The sequence below is a fragment of the Anomaloglossus baeobatrachus genome (genome assembly GCF_048569485.1).
Source record: "Anomaloglossus baeobatrachus isolate aAnoBae1 chromosome 5 unlocalized genomic scaffold, aAnoBae1.hap1 SUPER_5_unloc_6, whole genome shotgun sequence".
NCBI classification, from domain to species: domain Eukaryota; kingdom Metazoa; phylum Chordata; class Amphibia; order Anura; family Aromobatidae; genus Anomaloglossus; species Anomaloglossus baeobatrachus.
The window spans coordinates 667,044-689,443 of record NW_027441810.1 but is presented as its reverse complement, the minus strand read 5'-3'; the positions used below and the strand labels follow the sequence as shown (position 1 = coordinate 689,443).

Below are 22,400 nucleotides of genomic sequence, written 5' to 3'. Positions count from 1 at the left end.
CTGCAGAGCCGCACACTAGATATATAATACCCTGCACCTACCTCCACCTGCAGAGCCGCACACTAGATATATAATACCCTGCACCTACCTCCACCTGCAGAGCCGCACACTAGATATATAATACCCTGCACCTACCTCCACCTGCAGAGCCGCACACTAGATATATAATACCCTGCACCTACCTCCACCTGCAGAGCCGCACACTAGATATATAATACCCTGCACCTACCTCCACCTGCAGAGCCGCACACTAGATATATAATACCCTGCACCTACCTCCACCTGCAGAGCCGCACACTAGATATATAATACCCTGCACCTACCTCCTCCTGCAGAGCCGCACACTAGATATATAATACCCTGCACCTACCTCCACCTGCAGAGCCGCACACTAGATATATAATAACCTGCACCTACCTCCACCTGCAGAGCCGCACACTAGATATATAATAACCTGCACCTACCTCCACCTGCAGAGCCGCACACTAGATATATAATACCCTGCACCTACCTCCACCTGCAGAGCCGCACACTAGATATATAATACCCTGCACCTACCTCCACCTGCAGAGCCGCACACTAGATATATAATACCCTGCACCTACCTCCACCTGCAGAGCCGCACACTAGATATATAATAACCTGCACCTACCTCCTCCTGCAGAGCCGCACACTAGATATATAATACCCTGCACCTACCTCCACCTGCAGAGCCGCACACTAGATATATAATACCCTGCACCTACCTCCACCTGCAGAGCCGCACACTAGATATATAATACCCTGCACCTACCTCCACCTGCAGAGCCGCACACTAGATATATAATACCCTGCACCTACCTCCACCTGCAGAGCCGCACACTAGATATATAATAACCTGCACCTACCTCCACCTGCAGAGCCGCACACTAGATATATAATACCCTGCACCTACCTCCACCTGCAGAGCCGCACACTAGATATATAATACCCTGCACCTACCTCCTCCTGCAGAGCCGCACACTAGATATATAATACCCTGCACCTACCTCCACCTGCAGAGCCGCACACTAGATATATAATACCCTGCACCTACCTCCACCTGCAGAGCCGCACACTAGATATATAATACCCTGCACCTACCTCCACCTGCAGAGCCGCACACTAGATATATAATACCCTGCACCTACCTCCACCTGCAGAGCCGCACACTAGATATATAATACCCTGCACCTACCTCCACCTGCAGAGCCGCACACTAGATATATAATACCCTGCACCTACCTCCACCTGCAGAGCCGCACACTAGATATATAATACCCTGCACCTACCTCCACCTGCAGAGCCGCACACTAGATATATAATACCCTGCACCTACCTCCACCTGCAGAGCCGCACACTAGATATATAATACCCTGCACCTACCTCCACCTGCAGAGCCGCACACTAGATATATAATACCCTGCACCTACCTCCACCTGCAGAGCCGCACACTAGATATATAATACCCTGCACCTACCTCCACCTGCAGAGCCGCACACTAGATATATAATACCCTGCACCTACCTCCACCTGCAGAGCCGCACACTAGATATATAATACCCTGCACCTACCTCCACCTGCAGAGCCGCACACTAGATATATAATACCCTGCACCTACCTCCACCTGCAGAGCCGCACACTAGATATATAATACCCTGCACCTACCTCCTCCTGCAGAGCCGCACACTAGATATATAATACCCTGCACCTACCTCCACCTGCAGAGCCGCACACTAGATATATAATACCCTGCACCTACCTCCACCTGCAGAGCCGCACACTAGATATATGGCTGCTCTGTGCTTACAGGACCTGTGATGATGTCACATGGAGGGGAGGAGTCAGGGTCACATGGTCAGCTCCTCAGTGTATGCAGGGCTCTGGATGAGGGGACGGTTATGTGTGGGGTCAGGAGTAGACATGACCGGTCCTGAACATTATTGTTCGGTGTTTGTAGTGAACCCAGAATTAGTTTTCGGAGTTTGGGTGCCTTAGGAATGTAACCACTGGAGGGAGTAGCACTGTGCTCTGTGCTCTGTGCTCGGATATACTTGGTACTCGGTGTTCGCTGCTTGGCGCTCGGTGCTCGGCCCACTGGGAGTCGCTTGCAGTGTATGAATGTCTCGCATTATATAAAGTGGATATCAAAAAGCAAATAAGAGGCTAAACCATAACTTTTAATAAAAGAGACCTAATACCGAGGCCAATGTAACCATAAGCATCCCCGACTGCTATCAGGATATAAGGCGTAGACCCCGCCACACAAGAGACAGCCTCTCAGGGATGCCACAAATATAACAAACTAAACAAACAAAAAACAAAAAAAAGATAAATATATATAGATTGTGTTTCCACGCCTTATATCCTGATAGCAGTCTGCTTATGGTTACATTGGCCTAAGTATTAGGTCTTTCACATAATTTTATTAAAAGTTACATTTTTGCCTCTTATTTGCTTTTTGATATTTATTCATCAGTGGCATTGAACACATTTGCTGTATTCTATTAGATAAAGTAGAGAATAAAATTAGAGAACAACAAACAATTTCTTAAACGTTGCGGTCATTGTGTCGTCCTATGTGATTATATACCCTGTTTCCACGAAAATAAGACATTGTCTTATATTAATTTTTGCTCCCAAAAATGCACTGATCTTATATTCAGGGGATGTCTTATTTTTCCATGAAGAAAAAAATCACAATTATTGATGAACAAAAAACCCTGAAACTTTATTATCTGCTGTACAGTAGTTATCACAAACCAGCAGAACCAGACAAACCGTGAATCCTATGAAGAATGTTTTACTGCCATTACTTCCATGTACCACAATCTATGGCACATTTATTGATCACAATATTTAACAACACAATGCAAGATTTATTCAGTGACAGTCATGTCATCATCTTCTGGAACATCATCATAACAATCCAAACTTTCAATTGTTTGGTGAATTTCTTGTGACTCCATTTCTTTCAGAATCATTGGCCCAAATCTCTCATGTTTGGCAATAGCATTGTCGTTAAATGAGCTCCTCTTGTCCAGGTCGCTGCTTGTAGTGCATTTGCAATGCAACTGTCAGTGATTTTGTCCCATGAATTTTTCACCCAAGTCACAACCTCTTGCAGTTTAGGCTTCACAAAGTTTCCACGCTGATTTCTCTCCATTCTGTTATCAATGTAGTCATTGATTTCCATGCGCAAATTGTCCTTGAATGTCTTGTTTACCGCAATATCCAGAGTCTGGAGATAGGCCGTCATTCCTGCGGGAATCATTATCTGATCTACGTTTCTGTCATGAAGAAATGTCTTCATATCTTTAGCGCGGTGTGTGCTGGCTGCATCCCAGACTAGCAGACCTCTTTGTCTCCCTCGCATAACATGTGTCAGCATTAAGTCGACCCACTTCCTCATAATTGCTTGCGTGGCCCAGGCTTTTTCAGTTTCAAGAACAAATATGCCTGAAACACGTTCAAGCTTATCCTTCTTGCCCTTAGACATTAATAAAGGTGGGACTTTAGTGCCATCCAGATGAATTGCCAATACGCAGGTAACACGTGCACTTTCGTAAGCAGTGGAGGGAATGTACACTGAGGAGGAACCACCTGTTCAATTGTTGGTTGAGATGCTTGGCCCATAAACACTGCCGTTTCATCCGTAGCAATCATATTGGAAAGATTGTATTTAGAGAAGTCAGTGTCATCAATAAAGGACTTGAATGGAAATGCACGTTTAATAATTTCAGCATCTTCCAGCCTAAACAGTGTTGTGGCTCTTCTTACAGACAGTTCACTTCGCTGAAGGAAGCTATCCAGCCAGTGTTGTGATGCTTTGAATTCTTCGGGGGCTATTTCGAAATGTGGGGCCATTGCAAGTGCAATTTCTTTAATCTGAGCCCTATTCACAACCAAAGTCTTTGCTCTCCTGTCAATAACCCATTCACAGATCAGGTCTTCCAGCTCAGAAAATAATGGATGCCGACCTGACCCACACTTGCGCTTTTTAGCATTTCCGTTGTTCATTTGTTGACTGAGGTTACCGTAATCTGCTCGCCATTTTCGGACCAATCAGATATTCAGCATCTTCTCTTTGCAGAAAGCAGTAAGATTTTTGCCCTGAGAGTCCTCCACGATTCCTTTCTTGTACTCGACGGAATAGCTCTTTCTTTTTGCGCTCATGTCTAGGGGTAAAAATATACCAACAATGTTTATTTCTTGTACTTTAGACCCTTCAGCAGAAAAGTAGACACCCACATGTCAGTCAAAAAACAACAAAGAAATGGAATACAAGGCACTTCTGTAGCTGGTGCACAAGTACCGTAGGATCCAATCCCATAAGCAATGACAAAAAGAACATGGCTCTCAAATCTGGATGCAAAGAAGTTGTTTTATTCCCTAACACTGAATAGCACAAACGTTTCGGTCATTAACAGACGGCTCACTTCAGCGGTGGACACCGCAAGGTTAAGATAAGCACCACCCTCTTCTAGGATACTTCTCACTGAATCCCCTCTGCACACTGAGGAAGGTCTGTTAATGACCAAAACGTTTGTGGTATTCAGTATTTGGGAATATAAATTCACCTTCTTTGCATCCAGAGTTGAGTGCCAAGTGTTTTTGTCAGTCAAAAACAGACGTTTTTCACTGACGTGTTAAAGACGCATATGGCCCTCCGTGTGCCATGATTTTGCTACACGTGATCTTCGTCTGCTACCGTATCCGTGATACTGTAACACTTGGAGATCAAGCACTCCTGTCCACGCTGCTGCTATCCGTGGTGCTAATGTCTCACACTCTGCGGTCTCCGGCCCTGCTGTCTTTTACTTATGGGTCGCGGTGCAGTTAATATTCATGGGAATAATTACCGTAGCCGGGCTGAAAGTAACAGACAGCAGAGGCAGAAACAGCAACGCTGGAGTCAGGCGACTATAGAAAATCATTTTATTTCACAGGCACGTGTTTTCTCCAGTACGTGTCACACAGATCACATCAATGGGTGGTTCGTGTGACATCAGTGCTGCCGGAGAAAACCAGACATGTCTCTGTGCGGAAAACACGGACATGCGGGTGCGCCGCACAGACACACAGTCCGTGAGAAATCACTGATGTGTGCGCAGACACATTGATTATAATGGGTCTGCATATATGTCCGTGATTCTGGTACGTATGGTATAAAAACTATACCGTAATATACGTACCGTACCAGAATCACTGTGTGTGAGGGAGGCCTAAAGAATCAAAGAATCAAAGTGACACACTGAGTGCCTGACTCACACAAAGAACCACTAAAAATAAGGGCCGTAAAGTACCTGGCTCCCACACACGGTCTAGAGACTGTAATGGCCAAATTGTAAAGATCTCCCACACACGGTCTGGAGATTGTAACGATTTCTCACAGCAGCTCTTGGACCACTTGTGAAGCAGGGACGGTATTGCAGCTTCCAGCCACCGGAGGAGCTCATCACATCAGCTCCCCAGGGATAGAGCATGAGATATGGCTGCTATCGGCCACCAGGGGGCGCTCACCACAGGACAGCGCAGGAGGGACAGCATGCTGTTCGCTATGGCGGCAAGCAACAGGTTAATGGCAGAGTGTGTACAGGGTTGGCGGCAGGTGACGAGCCTCTTGCCTGCACATTTACAAGTGATGGCCGCGGTGTGAGATATGACAGCTCCCGCCACCAGGGAAGGTCACCACAGGACAGCGCAGGAGGGACAGCGTACCGTTCGCTATGGCGGTAAGCGACGAGATAATGGCAGACTGTGTGGGGGATGGCGGCAGATGACAGACCTCTTCCCTGCAGATTTACAAGTGACGACTGCAGAAATTTATATTGGAGTTGGGTGACGGTCATGTCATGAATGCAGCTGCTCTGCAACATTGAAGGTAGGGGACAACGTCAGCGGGCTACAAATTATCATATATCTCGGCAGCACGGTGGCTCAGTGGTTAGCACTGCAGCCTTGCAGCGCTGGGGTCCTAGGTTCTAGTCCAACTAAGGACAACGTCTGCAAGGAGTTTGTATTTTCTCCCCGTGTTTGCGTGGGTTTCCTTCGGGTACTCCGGTTTCCTCCCACACTCTAAAAACATACTGATAGGGAATTTAGATTGTAAGCCCCAATGGGGACAGTGTTGCTATTGTATGTGAAGTGCTGTGGAATTAATCACTATATAAGTGAATAAATATTATATTATTAATATATTATCTGCATGCCCTGCATGTTGTTCTGTTCGGCAGGCATGTTTACAAATGGACACTTTCCTAGGTCTTTTTCTGGGGATGTCTTATATTTGGCAAATCAGCAAAACTTCCACTAGGTCTTACTTTCAGGGGATGTCTTATTTTCGGGCAAATATGATACTAACATGAGGAAAGGATTTTCCACTTATTTCATAATTGAATTTATTGTAAAGCACATAATAAAAATGTAAATGAGATAAATGTAAAAGAACACTGATCAATATTAGAGAATATTAGAGAACACTTTCAGCTCCTGCAAGTTATTGTTGTTAATCTGTACCTGGTGCTAATTTCCTTAATTATCTGACAAACCCTATGTAACTGGCAGCCTAACTTTCCAGTTTTCACTGACCTTGTAAAAATGGTGTGCCGTTCCAAAGTGACTGAAACCCTCCAGTAGCAGGTTGTCCAGATGAAAGCCAAAGGAGTGACTTTATCAGCCATAGAAAGAGAAGTTGGTCCTTCTATGTCTGTGATTTCTAAAATATTTCATCTTTACAACATCACAAACTTTTTCAAGCCCCCCAAGAAGGCTGGTCGCCCTCGAAAGACAAATGCAAGAGAGGACTGGATAATGGGGAGACTCTCCATGGGTAATTGTTTCAACACTGGAGCTGGAATTGCTCGCCAGTTCAGCACTGAACAGAGTAAAGATCTGTCGTCTACAGTGTCACAGCGTTTAAGAGCATTTAGACTTAAATCCCACTCTGCAGTGACCAAACCTCTCATTAGCAGAAAGAATTACAAGGCTAGACTCACCTTTGGTGAGGAGCATGCTGTGTGGACAGAGGAGAAGTGGTCCACAGTTCATTTTAGTGATGAAAGCAAATTTAATTTTATTTGGGTCTGATGGGAAACATGTATGTTCGTCGACAAACTGGGGAAAGACTGAACCCCAAGTGTGTGAAGAAGTCAGTGAAAGGCGGTGGAGGAAGTGTAATGGTTTGTGGAATGTTTTCAGCAGCAGGACTTGGACCTCTCATACAGCTACATGGCAGAGTGAATGCAAGTGTGGATCAGAAACTTCTTCACAACATGTGGACCCTTAATTGCGCTCATCACTCAATCAGCCAGCAATTTTCATGCAGGACAATGCCACCTGTCACACAGCAAAATGGGTAAAGCAGTTCCTTGAAAACATTGACACACTGAAATGGCCGCACTGAGTCCTGATCTAAACCCAAAAGAAAACCTCTGGAAAATCCTTGGTGACAAAGTTATGACCAAGAAACCCACAACAGTCAAAGAACTGTGGAAGAGACTGGAAGAAGAGTGGACCAAAATCACACCAGAGCAATGTGAGAGACTAGTGATGTCCTGTGGTCATAGATGTGCTGAAGTCATTCACAGCGACGGCCTGTACACGTCCTACTGATTGGTGACTGTTATCTTCTGAAAATTCAGTTATAATCTTTCTCTGTGTTACAGTTGTGACGCCCTGGCCTATCAGGTCGTCACAGGGTATTGTGCAATCTGCCCTTCTGCACAGTATCCACATCCTCCTTGGTTACGAGTCCCTGGCCTTTGGTGTTGCTAAGAACATGCTAATCAAAATCCTAGAAACACTCTGCACCACACCCACCAGACACACCATTGGGTAGCCTGAAGGGAATAGGGCCACTTGGGGGGTTGGTAGGGAGGGTCTGGAGTGTCAGGAGCAGACAGTTGTGGAGTGACTCTCAAGAGGAGAGGTCATGAGACAGTTGAGAGAGGAGTACTGTTGGAGGAGGTTGGGAGCAGGGCTCCTTGAGAATACTAGGTGGCAGACATTTGTCTGGGCCTGGTAGGAGCTGGAACCCCGCTCGCAGGGGATCATGACAAGGGGCACAGAACTGCCGAGGAGGGCAGCCGGCGGCCTTGTGCCATCTCCGGGCAGGGGCCAGGGCACGACGGGGTAAGTGGACCTAGGCCGGGAAGTAGCTTCAAGTGTCCTGGTAATTCACCCGACGAGGACGGAGCCTTCAAGATTCGTTCTCCACCTGCTACAAAATCGGGGTACTAGCTCAATGAGGGGAATATGACTTTCCCAATGTACAGTCCAGAAAATCCCAAGCTTGAACCCTCAGAGCAAGCTCACTCTGTTAGCCATACGGGTGAGCGGGACCCGACTAGTTCTACATTACAGGGGCCAATCAGTAGAAAGATGCCAAGGAAAAGGCCATAGTCTAACAAGCAACACCATCGGGCACGGGATCCAGGCATGCTCCCTCCCTGCTGCAGCGGTGCTCAGAACTTTGGTTTACAAGTTGTCGGTGTCAGCATCATTGTACTGAGTGAGTACGCAGTGACCCTTACCTCCCCAACGGCATCCCTTTGTCAGCATCACCGAACCCCGGGGTATTCCCCCCTACCCACGGAGGGGTTAAACACCTGGCTGCCATCCCATCGCCACTGGGTGCTCCCAATGGCAGCGGTGGTACTCCACCTTAACACACACTGTGGGTGGCATCATAAACACACAACCCCCTGTAAATACCCCCCTTTTATTTCGAGTGGCCGCACGACTCCTCCCGGGTCCGGAGACCCCTCGAGCCACCGCGGATCCGGATTCGAGCAGTTCTGGCTGCTGACACGGGGGCGGTACACAGTCATTGCTGTTCTCTAATTATGATCATCACGTTTTGGGCAAAACAAAAGTTTTATGTTGATAAACTTTGGATCTTTTGTAAAACCCTGCGCTAGTGGCATGGTGCATCCCTTACACAAAACCTTCAAATGTTCATCAATGTAGATTACATTATTTCTGAAAAAAGCATGTGATCATACATTGTTCTCTAATTTTGATCTCCAGTGTACAACAGTAATAGGATGCAAATTATGCAAAGATATATGTGTATAAGTATCCACTAAGTATTACAGTATGTATAGAGTATCCAGGAGGAATAGAGTGGAGCGTACAATATACTAATGTAAAGAGTCCATAGAAGTAGATAACTTCCCACTATTGCCACTATTATGGGGTCATAGTAGCAATCCCTATAGTAACACTCACATGTAAAGCAGAGTAATAGATGTTATCAGAGAAACAGCCCTCTGGCGCCCCCATTTTGTCAGGACAATTACTGAATTGACAGACAATAAGTAAATTAGGCTGTGGCTGTTCTGCTTTAGCGGTTATAGAGGTGTTGACAGTGAGGGTAATGTATATATGTCACCAATTCCAGCTCATGGAATATATACAGTTAGGTCCAGAAATATTTGGACAGTGACACAAGTTTTGTTATTTTAGCTGTTTACAAAAAATCTTCAGAAATTCAATTATATATATAATATGGGCTGAAAGTGCACACTCCCAGCTGCAATATGAGAGTTTTCACATCCAAATCGGAGAAAGGGTTTAGGAATCATAGCTCTGTAATGCATAGCCTCCTCTTTTTCAAGGGACCAAAAGTAATTGGACAAGGGACTCTAAGGGCTGCAATTAACTCTGTAGGCATCTCCCTCGTTAACCTGTAATCAATGAAGTAGTTAAAAGGTCTGGGGTTGATTACAGGTGTGTGGTTTTGCATTTGGAAGCTGTTGCTGTGACCAGACAACATGCGGTCTAAGGAACTCTCAATTGAGGTGAAGCATAACATCCTGAGGCTGAAAAAAAAGAAAAAATCCATCATAGAGATAGCAGACATGCTTGGAGTAGCAAAATCAACAGTCGGGTACATTCTGAGAAAAAAGAATTGACTGGTGAGCTTGGGAACTCAAAAAGGCCTGGGCGTCCACGGATGACAACAGTGGTGGATGATCGCCGCATACTTTCTTTGGTGAAGAAGAACCCGTTCACAATATCAACTGAAGTCCAGAACACTCTCAGTGAAGTAGATGTATCTGTCTCTAAGTCAACAGTAAAGAGAAGACTCCATGAAAGTAAATACAAAGGGTTCACATCTAGATGCAAACCATTCATCAATTCCAAAAATAGACAGGCCAGAGTTAAATTTGCTGAAAAACACCTCATGAAGCCAGCTCAGTTCTGGAAAAGTATTCTATGGACAGATGAGACAAAGATCAACCTGTACCAGAATGATGGGAAGAAAAAAGTTTGGAGAAGAAAGGGAACGGCACATGATCCAAGGCACACCACATCCTCTGTAAAACATGGTGGAGGCAACGTGATGGCATGGGCATGCATGGCTTTCAATGGCACTGGGTCACTTGTGTTATTGATGACATAACAGCAGACAAGAGTAGCCGGATGAATTCTGAAGTGTACCGGGATATACTTTCAGCCCAGATTCAGCCAAATGCCGCAAAGTTGATCGGACGGCGCATCATAGTACAGATGGACAATGACCCCAAGCATACAGCCAAAGCTACCCAGGAGTTCATGAGTGCAAAAAAGTGGAACATTCTGCAATGGCCAAGTCAATCACCAGATCTTAACCCAATTGAGCATGCATTTCACTTGCTCAAATCCAGACTTAAGACGGAAAGACCCACAAACAAGCAAGACCTGAAGGCTGCGGCTGTAAAGGCCTGGCAAAGCATTAAGAAGGAGGAAACCCAGCGTTTGGTGATGTCCAATGGGTTCCAGACTTAAGGCAGTGATTGCCTCCAAAGGATTCGCAACAAAATATTGAAAATAAAAATATTTTGTTTGGGTTTGGTTTATTTGTCCAATTACTTTTGACCTCCTAAAATGTGGAGTGTTTGTAAAGAAATGTGACAATTCCTACAATTTCTATCAGATATTTTTGTTCAAACCTTCAAATTAAACGTTACAATCTGCACTTGAATTCTGTTGTAGAGGTTTCATTTCAAATCCAATGTGGTGGCATGCAGAGCCCAACTCGCCAAAATTGTGTCACTGTCCAAATATTTCTGGACCTAACTGTATATACCTCGGTACAGTCACTGGTAACCCCACAATAATGCCAAGTAAGATACTCACTGCCACCACTAATCGTTTATAGGTAGACTGGACACCCATCACAGATAGCATAAGGCAAATTTGGGTTCTTTGTTTATATAGGGCAAAATAAACAAATCTATTACATTTTATATATTTAATCCAAAAGAATAGGCAGTGTTTATAGAAATATACAAGATTTTACAGAAGGGAACAATACAATACTATATAGACAATCACATAAAATAAAAGAGAAAAATGAAAGAAAATTACACCTGGTTACGGATATAGCTCAAATATAGGGGGAGAGGCACTCCAGAAGAAATCAGACAATCCCATACAGAGCTATATATTCCTTTAGGCATTCACCAAGATTATAATGGAGCACTCAACTCACCGGATAATATACAAATATATCAAAAATTTATTAAGGAATAATTCAGTGCAAAATTTCATAAAAACATATAAAACCAGGACACTCACTCCAGGGACCCAATAACATGATGCTATAACAAGAAAAATGCAGATACATAAAATGCATAGAACCAACCATACATATAGCAATACAGGTCTATACAGAGCCCAAGAATATAAACCTTTGTTGGAGCCGGCATGAAGCTCCCCTGATGAAGCTCTTTGGAGCGACACGCGTTGGGTCGGTGTTCCTATTTTGACACTCCTATATGGCTGCCATCTTGCCTTGATTTAGGTGATATTCTCCTGGACCCTCTTGGGCTATTATTCCCTGGTTGATGCCTGTTTATTTCTTTGCTCTGCTTAGGCCCAGAATTTTGGGTTCTTAGGCAGATCTGCAGTGCTAGATTTTGTCCTTTTGCCTGTTTTTGCCTTGGTGACCGGCATTGTTATCCATATTTATACCACATTATTGGGTTCTTGACAGATTGCCGGCTCCAACAAAGGTTTATATTCTTGGGCTCTGTATAGACCTGTATTGCTATATGTATGGTTGGTTCTATGCATTTTATGTATCTGCATTTTTCTTGTTATAGCATCATGTTATTGGGTCCCTGGAGTGAGTGTCCTGGTTTTATATGTTTTTATGAAATTTTGCACTGAATTATTCCTTAATAAATTTTTGATATATTTGTATATTATCCGGTGAGTTGAGTGCTCCTTCCTACCTCTTTCTCTTTCCTCATACATTGTTTGGTAGGATTGCACCCTCACTTTCTCATTATTTCCAATTGTGACTGTAGCTGTGCAGCTCTGTCTCTTGCTTAGTTCCAAGATTATAATGGGGCACTTGATTTTATTCAGTACGTAATGCCCACAGAACCTCCCCTCTGGTGACCTATGTCAGGGCCAGAAAGGGCATGTGCTCCTGTGTCCAGATAATTAAGGAATTGTCACTTTTCTTATATCTCCGCCTCTGAGCGTTCCACGCGGAAGATATTGCCATCATATTTCCTATGATGGTTTTAGCAGATCATGGATAGTAAACATTACGTGGCTGGTATGTTCTAGTTGGCAGATATTAATTTGAGGCTCATACGTATGTCCAATAAGTAAAATAAAATATGTCTTATGGGTGTCCCTAAACCCTGAGGCTGAAGGTGTGCCCACCATATTTGTGTGACTTATGTACCGCTCAATATTAGTAACGTTACATAGGTGCCAAATTTACTGGGAGAACAGTTTTCATCCCAGCATCTGTATTTGTGAAGGAAGCCACTACTCTGCCTCCATATACACAATCTCCAGCCTGACCGTCTTTCTTGGCAGTTTTAATTACTGATGGACACCAACGGTCCTGAGGTTCAATGAGACTTGCTTCCTTAATTATGTTGGTCACATAGCTGCTAGGTGAACATTTGCTGGTGCCTACCGTTCATGAGAGGGAGGGGGTCACTCCTAGGTTTGGAGCAGTGAAAACATCTTTGCTTATTACATCTTCATGACAATGTGCATCCCCGCACCCTAATGGGTGATTCATTCTTTCTTTGTTCGGGAGGTGTCTAAAGAGGGAAAGGGTTCGGTATATATAGACCTGCTGGTGGCTGGGAGCCTATTATCAGTGGAGGGGGTCATAAGAGTAAGCCACATGACCAGTCACATGGCTGGCAGCTAATTAGCAATGGAGATGTCATGAGGGTAAGTCACATGACCAGTCACATGGCCAGCAGTCAATTTTCAATGGAAGTGTCGTAGGTAGGGATGATCGAATCCGAACTGTAAAGTTCAAGGTTCTTACGAAACACCAGGTGTCCGGGTCTCGCACCCGAGCACAGACTTTTAATTTACTTCCATTTGTCATCTGAATAAAACTTGTTGAAATTCTGCAGCACAGCCAACCAGCAAGCTTTTAGGTTGCGGGCACGTCCAAAGCCATCGCAGCCATGCCGAGTATTAGCATGGCTGTAACTGGCCGGCGTACCTTGTGACCAAGCTCGTACGAAGGCCGGATCACAGGCTGTGCAGCCATTTTGCTGTGAATAACACAGGGGTAGGACGCTGTTATAGTCAGGGATGGTGTTAGGTTCCAGTGTGGCATACTGTTACAAAAGGCTCTGTATTGTGACTGTGCACCAGTATTTGTGGGCTCAATCTCTGAACATATTGTAGTGCATCGCAGTAGGTCCTGTGTAGGAAATATTAAACAAGCTCTATTTGGCCTCTGCACACTACTTTTTGTGGGCTTAATCTCCAAAAAAGTTCTATTACTGCACTGCACAAGACTGTGTGTGGATACTTAGAATAAAGGATCACTTGGAAATTTTTCTGAATTTGGGGGTGCAGAGCTTTCTTAAAAATTACTCACAAGTCAGAGCTTTTGCGGAAAGTGCATTCTCACTCTGATGCTTGCCTGCACTACAGAGTCAGTTCAGTCTTCCCAATCAAGGCCTCATATGCGACGTACCAACAAGGTGGAACTCCATCTTACATCTGCTGGAGAGACTGTGGATCTCAGGCAGTCTTGGCTGTCAGAGTCAACCGAGAAAAAAGGCTGTTTAGAGGGTTTTTTAAAATTGGGTGCTCAGTGGTGAATCTCGGATAATCTTGTTTTTGAGAATCAAATGTGAAATCAGGCTCTGTAAAATTTAATAAAATGTAGTCTGAGCCTGAGGTGGAAACTGATTTGGTGCATGTCCTAACACCACAGAGGATTGATGCATGTTTCTCTGTGTTGCCTCCTCCTACTACTCAGCTTCCTACACCTTCTGCTTATCCAGTCAGTGTAACAGTTGGACGACCAACCGCAGCACAGCCTGTTGGAAACAACAGCAGGCTGTTCAGAGACTCAGCTGCTTGGGGTTAAAGTCCCCCACCACACTGGAGCTGTGGATGGACTTTGTAGGGACCTTTTTAAAATTGTTGTTCTGTAGGGAACATATTCTACTTTTGGCTGTGGGGAGAACTCTGAAAAACAAAAAAGCTCTGTGGGGGCCGTTTTAAATTTGTTTCTCCGTGAAGGAAATCTTATATTTTTGTCTGTGAGGATGAACTCTGGCAAGAGGCTCTGTAGAGGCCTTTTAAATTGGGTTCTCTGGGGGGGGGGAATCTTTAAATTTTGTCTGTGTGAGTCAACTGTAGAAAGATGCTCTATATTTAAAATTGTTCTGTGAGTAAACTCTGCCTTTGTTGTATGTCTGGGTCAACTCTGAAAACAGGCTCTGCAATGGACTTTTTAAACATTGTTGCTCTGTGGGGGAACTCTTCCAAGCCTCGCACTGGACCACCAGCTCAATCCAAATCCAATTACCAGCTTTTTTTTTTTAAATTATAATTTTTATTGATTTTCAAAAGCAAACAAATCATTACATAGAAACAAATAATATTAATATTAATAATATCAATAATATTATCAGCAAAATGACAAGAAAATTGTATATCACTCCTTTTACAATTCAGTGCTACAATATCTAATCAATGTTCACAGTATTCACAGTAAGACTCAGAATCTTTAATACCTCGCGGAAACCCTTATAGCTAACTACATGAATGAATTTGCAACCATATTGTTAAACTGTCCTTCTTCCCCCCACCCCCTGCACCACCCTCTGCTCAAACGCACTCCCACATAGTCACCTTCAACCCCCACCTCCAATCCTCCAAGTGTACCACCTAATTTCTCAGAGTGATACCACGCCGTCTCCTTAAATGGTGACATTAAGCATTCTATTAACTCCAAAATGTAGTAGGTTATAATAAACTCCCTCCACTACCCAGTCATCCCAACTTCCTTCCAATAACCAGCTTTTTTTTTTTTTTTTTTTTTAAACATCTTTTTTTTTTTTATTTAAATTTTTAAACATAACAGAAAGGGAAGCAATAAACTTGTTCAAAGAATTAGACAGTGTACATGACATTGATATGCTCAACATTTGAGCAGTGTACCTTGTAGATTACTATAGTGGTAGTTACAACCTTTTTAATTTAAGCTATATGAAAAAAAGGAAAAGAAGACATGTACACAAAGAGACAATGAACAATGAGTGAGAATGTGAACCCCTCCACAATTATGCCTCTGTGATGGTATCAGCCACCGATTCCATATAATGCACATTAAGTAATTGCTGATGTCCCTAAAGCCCCCAATGTCCCCCCCAGGTCTTCCAGACAGTACCATTCCGTATGGCGAAAAGGACTGACTATTTTCAGAATTTCCTGAGGACTATAGTGGAACCCTATAAACTGTTTCCACAGCGGAAAAACTTTCCCTGCTGATTTTTCTTTGCTCCTTTCAACTTCTAGCAATTCCAGCCCTAATAATTGTTTCATTTGAGATATTATTGATCCCATTGATGGAATATTTGGTTTAAGCCACTCGCTAAAAAGATTTCGTAAAGCCACAATTAAAAATGTGTGAATATTTCTAGGGATCTTCACTTTATCTATCCCAAGTTGAGATTCAGATTCAGGGGGACGAAGCTGATGGAAAAGCAAAGCCTGTGGCGATTGTGGAAGTTTTGTTCCCCAACATTCCTGGATCTGGTCTCTTATTAGCTTCCAGTAAGTTACTACTTCTGTGCATTCCCACACCCCGTGCCAAAGGTTTGTAAAGGGCACCTTACATTTAGGACATGCTGTAATTCTGTCAGGGCAGCTATGGGAAGGCGGGATGTTAAATCCATACAGCGCTGTGTGCATGAGTTTAAAATAAGTCTCCCTCCATCTCTCACACAAGATGGATTTTCTCACCTTTTCCCACCCTTGCAGTATTGTCTCAGCTATATCCAGATCTCCAGTCCACCTCTCCCATGTCCTGAACAGTTTACTGTGTCTTGCTTTCAAAAATTTGTGTCTTATGTTACCATACAGTGAGGAAATGCTCACCATCTGGGTGCATTGGCCAATAATTTCATCTAGGGCATGAGAGGTAGCTTCCTTTTCTAACTGTCTGAGTCTGGATTGACAGAAAGACCGGAGCTGCAGGACCTGCATGAAATGCTTACTATGTATCTGAAATTTGGGCATGATTTCTTGTGGAGACATCCATTTTTTATCCTCTAAACTCATAATACTCCTTCCGTAAATGGTCACTTGTCTGTCCAATTAACGTCCTGATCTCTGCTCCCTGGGGGAATTCGGGGTGGCCAAATATTGGCATATGTTTAGAGATCAAGAAGGGGAGTTGGAAAGCTTTCCTTACTATTTTCCAGCACATTATAGTGTCCCTTAGTAGAAAGGAGGATTTTACCGACTGTGGCAGTTTGGCTTGTTTAGTGTGGATAAGAGTGGTTAGGTCCCAGGGGGCGGCTAATTGTCGTTCTATATGTGTGTTTGAGTAACAACTCGTGTCGTGCATCCAATCCACCACATGCCTGAACAAAGAGGCGATATTGTAAGCCCGTATGTTTGGGAAATTAACCCCTCCTTCATTTCTTAATAGCATCAATTTTTCTACAGCGATTCTGGGTCTTTTACCTGTCCAAATAAAGTGTGTAAAGGCCTTCTTCAATTTGTTTATGTCTGAGTGTTTTAAAATCAGGGGTAGGGTTTGCAAGGGGTATAGGAGTCTGGCAAAGCTAATCATTTTGATCAAATGACATCTACCCAGAAGGGATATTGGTAAGTGATTCCACCTTTGCAATTCCTCCAATATTTTACCTATCAGGGGGGTATAGTTTAGTGAGTATAATTGATCTGGTCGCCTCCCTATCTTTATACCCAAATACGATATATGTGACTTTGAGACACAGAGCTCCAAACCCAACTTCCTCCAGTGCTCCAGGGGTGTTTTTTCTCCTAGTTCTAAAAGTTCGCTTTTGTTAATATTGATCTTGTAGCCCGAGTATTCCCCAAATTTCTGAATAAAATCAAAAATATCTCTTAACTGTGTTAGTGGTCATGACAGGAACAATATGACATCATGTGCAAAAAGAGCAATTTTGACTATATCCTTGCCTACTTTAATTCCGTCAAATAGATCAGTCTCCTCCACATATCTAGCAAAGGGTTCCATGGCCAGGTTAAATAGCAATGGTGACATTGGACAGCCCTGTCTGGTCCCTTTGTGTAGGTGAAAAGGAGCAGAGAGGAATCCAGGAGTATGTATTCTGGCTGTAGGGCTGTTGTATACCCCGTCCAAGTATGTTCTAAATTTGCCTTTTAAATTGAAAGTGTCCAGCGTCGCCCCCAACCATTCCCAACTGACATTATCAAATGCTTTCTCTGCATCTAGAGTTAGGAGGGCTGGTCTGTCACCTGAGTGTTGCTGTCGTCCCACCACATCCAACACTGTCAAAACCTTCCTTATGTTCTTAACTGCAGCCCTCCCTTTAACAAACCCCACCTGAGCCGGTTTCACCAACTGAGAAAGCACCCCTGCCAAACGCTCAGCCATTATTTTAGACATAATTTTTTGGTCTAGGTCAATTAGTGAAATAGGTCTGTAGGAGCCTGGCTCTAGGGGGTCCTTTCCTTGTTTCGGTATTACTTTGATGTACGTCTCTTTGGATCTGACTGAATGTCCCCCGTTGTCAAAATAGTGTTGTAATAAGTGGCCAATGTCGGGGAAATCTGTTCTTTAAGTGCCTTATAAAACTCCCCACTATACCCATCAGGACCGGGTGCCTTCCCATTCTGAAGATGACTAATAGTTTGCTTTACCTCCTCTTCCTTAATATCCGCATTAATTACATACAACTGCTCCAGTGAAAGTTTTGGGAGAGATAAATGTTGGAGGAAGGATCTGCCCTCTGTTATGTTGGTATGTGAGGATTTATATAGGTCTTTATAAAAGTCTTGTAGTATGGCATTTATGTTTTTGGGATCGGAAGTTACCTTTCCTTGTCTTGTCTGTTTTATTCTGACTATGGGAGATACTTGAGAGTGCCCCTTCGCTAATCTCGCCAATAATTTACCCGCCTTGTTACCATATCTGAGTAATTCAACTTCTTGTCTAGTTCGATACATCTGCTCCCTTCTGTCTAACCACATCTCAAACTCTTGTTTCACCAGTTTCCAATGTTCTCTATTTTGAGCTGAGGGATTCTGCAAGAACTCCGTGTAAGCATGTCTGAGTTTTGCACTTGATTCAGAATACCCCTCCTTCACCTTTTTCTTGAGGGAAGAGACATACAATAAAATTCTGCCTCTCAGCACAGTCTTTGCCGTATTCCAAAACAGAGCAGTTTGATCTATGTGTTCTCTGTTGTCAAATATAAACTCCTCCCACCAGCAGCGCAATTTGTCATTAAATCCCTCATCCTTCGTAAGGAAGGCTGGAAACCTCCATATAAAGTCTGTCCCCCTAACCACCTTGTCCGTCAGTTCCATACCCACTGGGGCATGGTCTGATATGACCAAATCATATATTTCAACCGATTTCAGTCTATTCAATAAACTCTCAGAGGTCAAAAGATAATCGATCCTTGACCAGGATTGGTGGACATGGGAAAAATGAGTAAACTCTCTAGCGTCAGGATGTAGCCAGCGCCAGACATCCCTCAACCCAGTCTGGTTAAGAAGAGAAGGGAGTGCATTTTCTTCTCTATGAGGGGCCCTGCTCTGGCTCCTTCTGTCCTCATCTATTTTATGTACTGTGTTAAAGTCACCACCGGTGATTATCAGAGGTGAATTGTCAAGAATAATCTTCCTTTCTATATCTTCAAAGAAGGATTTATTTGAACTATTAGGACCATAGATGTTTTGTATAGAATAGGTTTCTCCCCCATGATCTATAGTGACCCGAACCCACCTCCCCTGGTCGTCACACTCCTGGGACAATAGCTGAAAAGCAAAATTCCGGTGGCATAAGATCACTACCCCTGCATGTCTCCCCTGTGCTGCCGAACCCACTACAGTCCCAACCCAGAATCTTTTAAGTCTGAAAAAATCTTCTTTTCCCAAATGAGTTTCCTGAAGAAGAACTATATCTGGGGAGAATCGTTTGAGGTGTCTCAATACCTTAGATCTTTTATTCGGGGACCTCAGGCCTTTTACATTCCAGGAAATGATAATCATAAGGGTCCCTGTGGAATCTATTTACTGCTTTTTACTGGTCGCTTGTGGAGGTGTTGCACAGCACTCTGAGTCTCTCAGTGACTCTTAAAAGAAAGAAGAAGATGTTAGAAGAAGAAACAAAAAACTAGAAAAACACAGCAAAGCAATCAACACTTAGTCAACAGTAACTTTAAATTCGTAGTGCACTGTAGTGTGTTCCCAATTCTACACACCACCAAAAGTGCTCTGGACTTCACTTTTTTCTGAAGATGAGTGTGCTTGGTTACACAATCATAATAAAGAAGCTCATCTTGCACCATAGGAAATAGATACAAAAGAATACCAGGGTGCCGTCCATATCTCTTACTTACACCCACCCAATTTGACCAAGTCGGTTATTTCGTTACTTCCCTCGCCGAACCACAGGATACATCCCCAAGGAAGGAGGGTATAGATTGTGTGGACAAGCATCCCCCGGCTCGGCGAGTCACCCATGTCCCAAGGCAGCCCATAATCCTCCCCCACTAGATCCCTGCCAACCTTTGCTCACAAAGATAGTTTGTTCAATAACTTGATATCCCCACCAAGACACTGCGGCATAACTCCAGTCTATTAAAAGGAAAAGTAGGTAAGAGGATGAATCAAGGCGTCAGACAGACTGTCACTGAGGTTTTTCATCTTCTGTGGTCCGTAGATCTCTGAGATTTCGGTGACTGTTGCCGTTCGTCCCCCTTCTGATCTCTTCTTCTCTCTGCAATTTTTGCCGATTGTAATATTTTTTCCATGTCTCTTTCTGCATCCTTTGCCGAGTTGTAAACAATACTGTTGCCATCCTTTTGAAAAATCCTCAGCAGGGCCGGATACCGAAGCGTAAAACTTCTTTTGGCTTGAAATAGGGAGACACAAATCTTGCTAAAGGCTCTTCTTCGCTTGGCCACGTCTGCAGAGTAATCCTCGAATAAGAGGAGCCTCATACCTCTTATGATCAGTGGTTGAGTTTGCTGTCTATAAGCCCTTATGATGTCAAATTTATCGTTATAGTCTAGAAATTTCATAATCACTTGGCGTGGTCTTATTGCCTGATCTCCGGATTCTCGATTATGGGAACGCAGGTCTGGGCCCACCCTGTGAGCTCTTTCAACTCTACATCCTCTGTTGATTCCCAAGGCTGTCGGCAGATCCCTTTCACACAAGCGTTGCAGTTCGGCAGTCGGGACCGCTTCAGATAGCCCCACTAATCTTAGATTGCTGCGTCTGGATCTATTTTCGAGATCTTCAACTTTGTCTGTTAGTCGTTTTGTCTCTGCAACAGTTTCTTCCAGCTGTGAAGACATTTGTTTATTTTCCTCCTCCAGAGATGACACCCTCTGCTGCAGCTCCTCTATTTGTCCTTTATGTTTGTTTAGTTCTCCCCGGAAGTTATGGAGGACATTCTGGATAGCTTGCTCCAAGGTTTTCTGAATCCCTGGCATGATGTTGGCTGTGACCTCCGCCGCCATATTTTTGTAGTCTATCGTTTGCGGTTGCTGGGCATCCTCCCTGCTGCCATCATTAGGATTGTTTATTGAGTCATCACTGAAGGCACTGTGGAGTGATTGAGATACATCTGCAAGGACTTGTTCCTCCAAAGGGCTTGATGCCATGTCTCCCTCCCTTTTGCTGCCTGCTCTGACCTCTGCTTGGCAATAATGGTCTGATTTTTGCGCGCTACGTAGAAGGTAGCGATCCATAGGTCGCTGGTCCGCTGGCTGGGAGAAAAGTTCCTCTTTATCAGGAGGGGAATACCCAGTTGAAAATTGAGGATCCTGTTTTAGGATTTATTTATTTACTTCCAGTCCTCTTAGAAGCCAGCAACCATTACATTGGGTGCAGTTCTTTATGTTGGCCACTGGGGGAGAGTGTTATTTGAGATTTTTTTTTTTTTCCTTCAAAGTGAGGTGCTATGACTGCCTCAGTCCACCAGATGTCGCTCTTTTCCCCAAACAGCAGTTCACTGAACAATGGCTGGCGTTTGAAAGCAGAGTTGTTTCCCGCCCAAATATGGTCGAGGTGATCAAAGGAGCCTGGAGCAGTCTAGCAGCCACCTCCTCCACTCCTCTGCTGCCTCTTTTCTGCCAGTCTGTCCTCTGAGAGTCCCTGGTCTCTCTCCTGCCTCAGATCTTCCTCAGCCCAGGTGAGAGCACTGTCTGGCTTGCCCCCAGGGAATGAGATCACCAGTGGGGGGTCACTCCAGTGCCTCAGAATCACGGGCCTGTCCCAGAGGGGGGGGGGGGTAAGGGTATATGCAGGGCTCAGGTCTCCAGCTTCCCTCACTGCACGATCTATAGTGGCACACTGCTGCAGAGCTACTCTCCTACCTCCTCCACGTTGCTTCAGACAGAGAGGTGATTGCAGTGTCTGCTCCCCCGCTCTCCTCCACGGCCAGAAAGTTCTCCGGTCTCAGATCTAGCAGATGCTCGAGTGGTGGGGGTTATATGCAGGGATGGCTAATACCCAGTGGCAGGTCTGCCTTAGGACGCTGGATGGGGACGGATCTTGCCCTGGCTTTCAGTTTGATCTCTGGCTGATGCTGGAGCTCTTCACTGCACGTCTTACATCCTCAGCGCAGGAGCCGGAAGTCCCACCAGCTTTTTAACTACTCCAGCTATAGTGTGAGGTACTGGACCTGAAATTTGGCTCTGTGGGGAAACTGTGAAAACAGTCAGTGTAATAATCTGATAGGCATTCTCTCTGTATACTGGCCATGTAATACTCTACAATTTCTGGAGTGCAAACAATATAGGGGACTTGGCTGTGGTGCTGCTGCTAGTGGTGGAGGTGGAGCTGCTGCAGATAGAAGACATGATCTCTCTGTGTCTGCAACACACCCAAACTAAATGTCGCGGGCGGCGGGG

At 44.3% G+C, this 22,400-nt stretch overlaps 1 protein-coding gene across 1 annotated transcript in view; it reads right to left on the bottom strand.

The window, feature by feature from the left end:
* LOC142259295 (uncharacterized) overlaps window positions 1-22,400 on the bottom strand; it is a 145,108-nt gene that overhangs the window by 63,464 nt on the left and 59,244 nt on the right. The window contains 6 exon segments of the mRNA XM_075331769.1: window positions 3,125-3,508; window positions 3,622-3,940; window positions 4,056-4,196; window positions 17,999-19,192; window positions 19,553-19,610; window positions 20,330-21,090. Coding sequence (XP_075187884.1) covers window positions 3,125-3,508; window positions 3,622-3,940; window positions 4,056-4,196; window positions 17,999-19,192; window positions 19,553-19,610; window positions 20,330-21,090 — 2,857 coding nt within the window.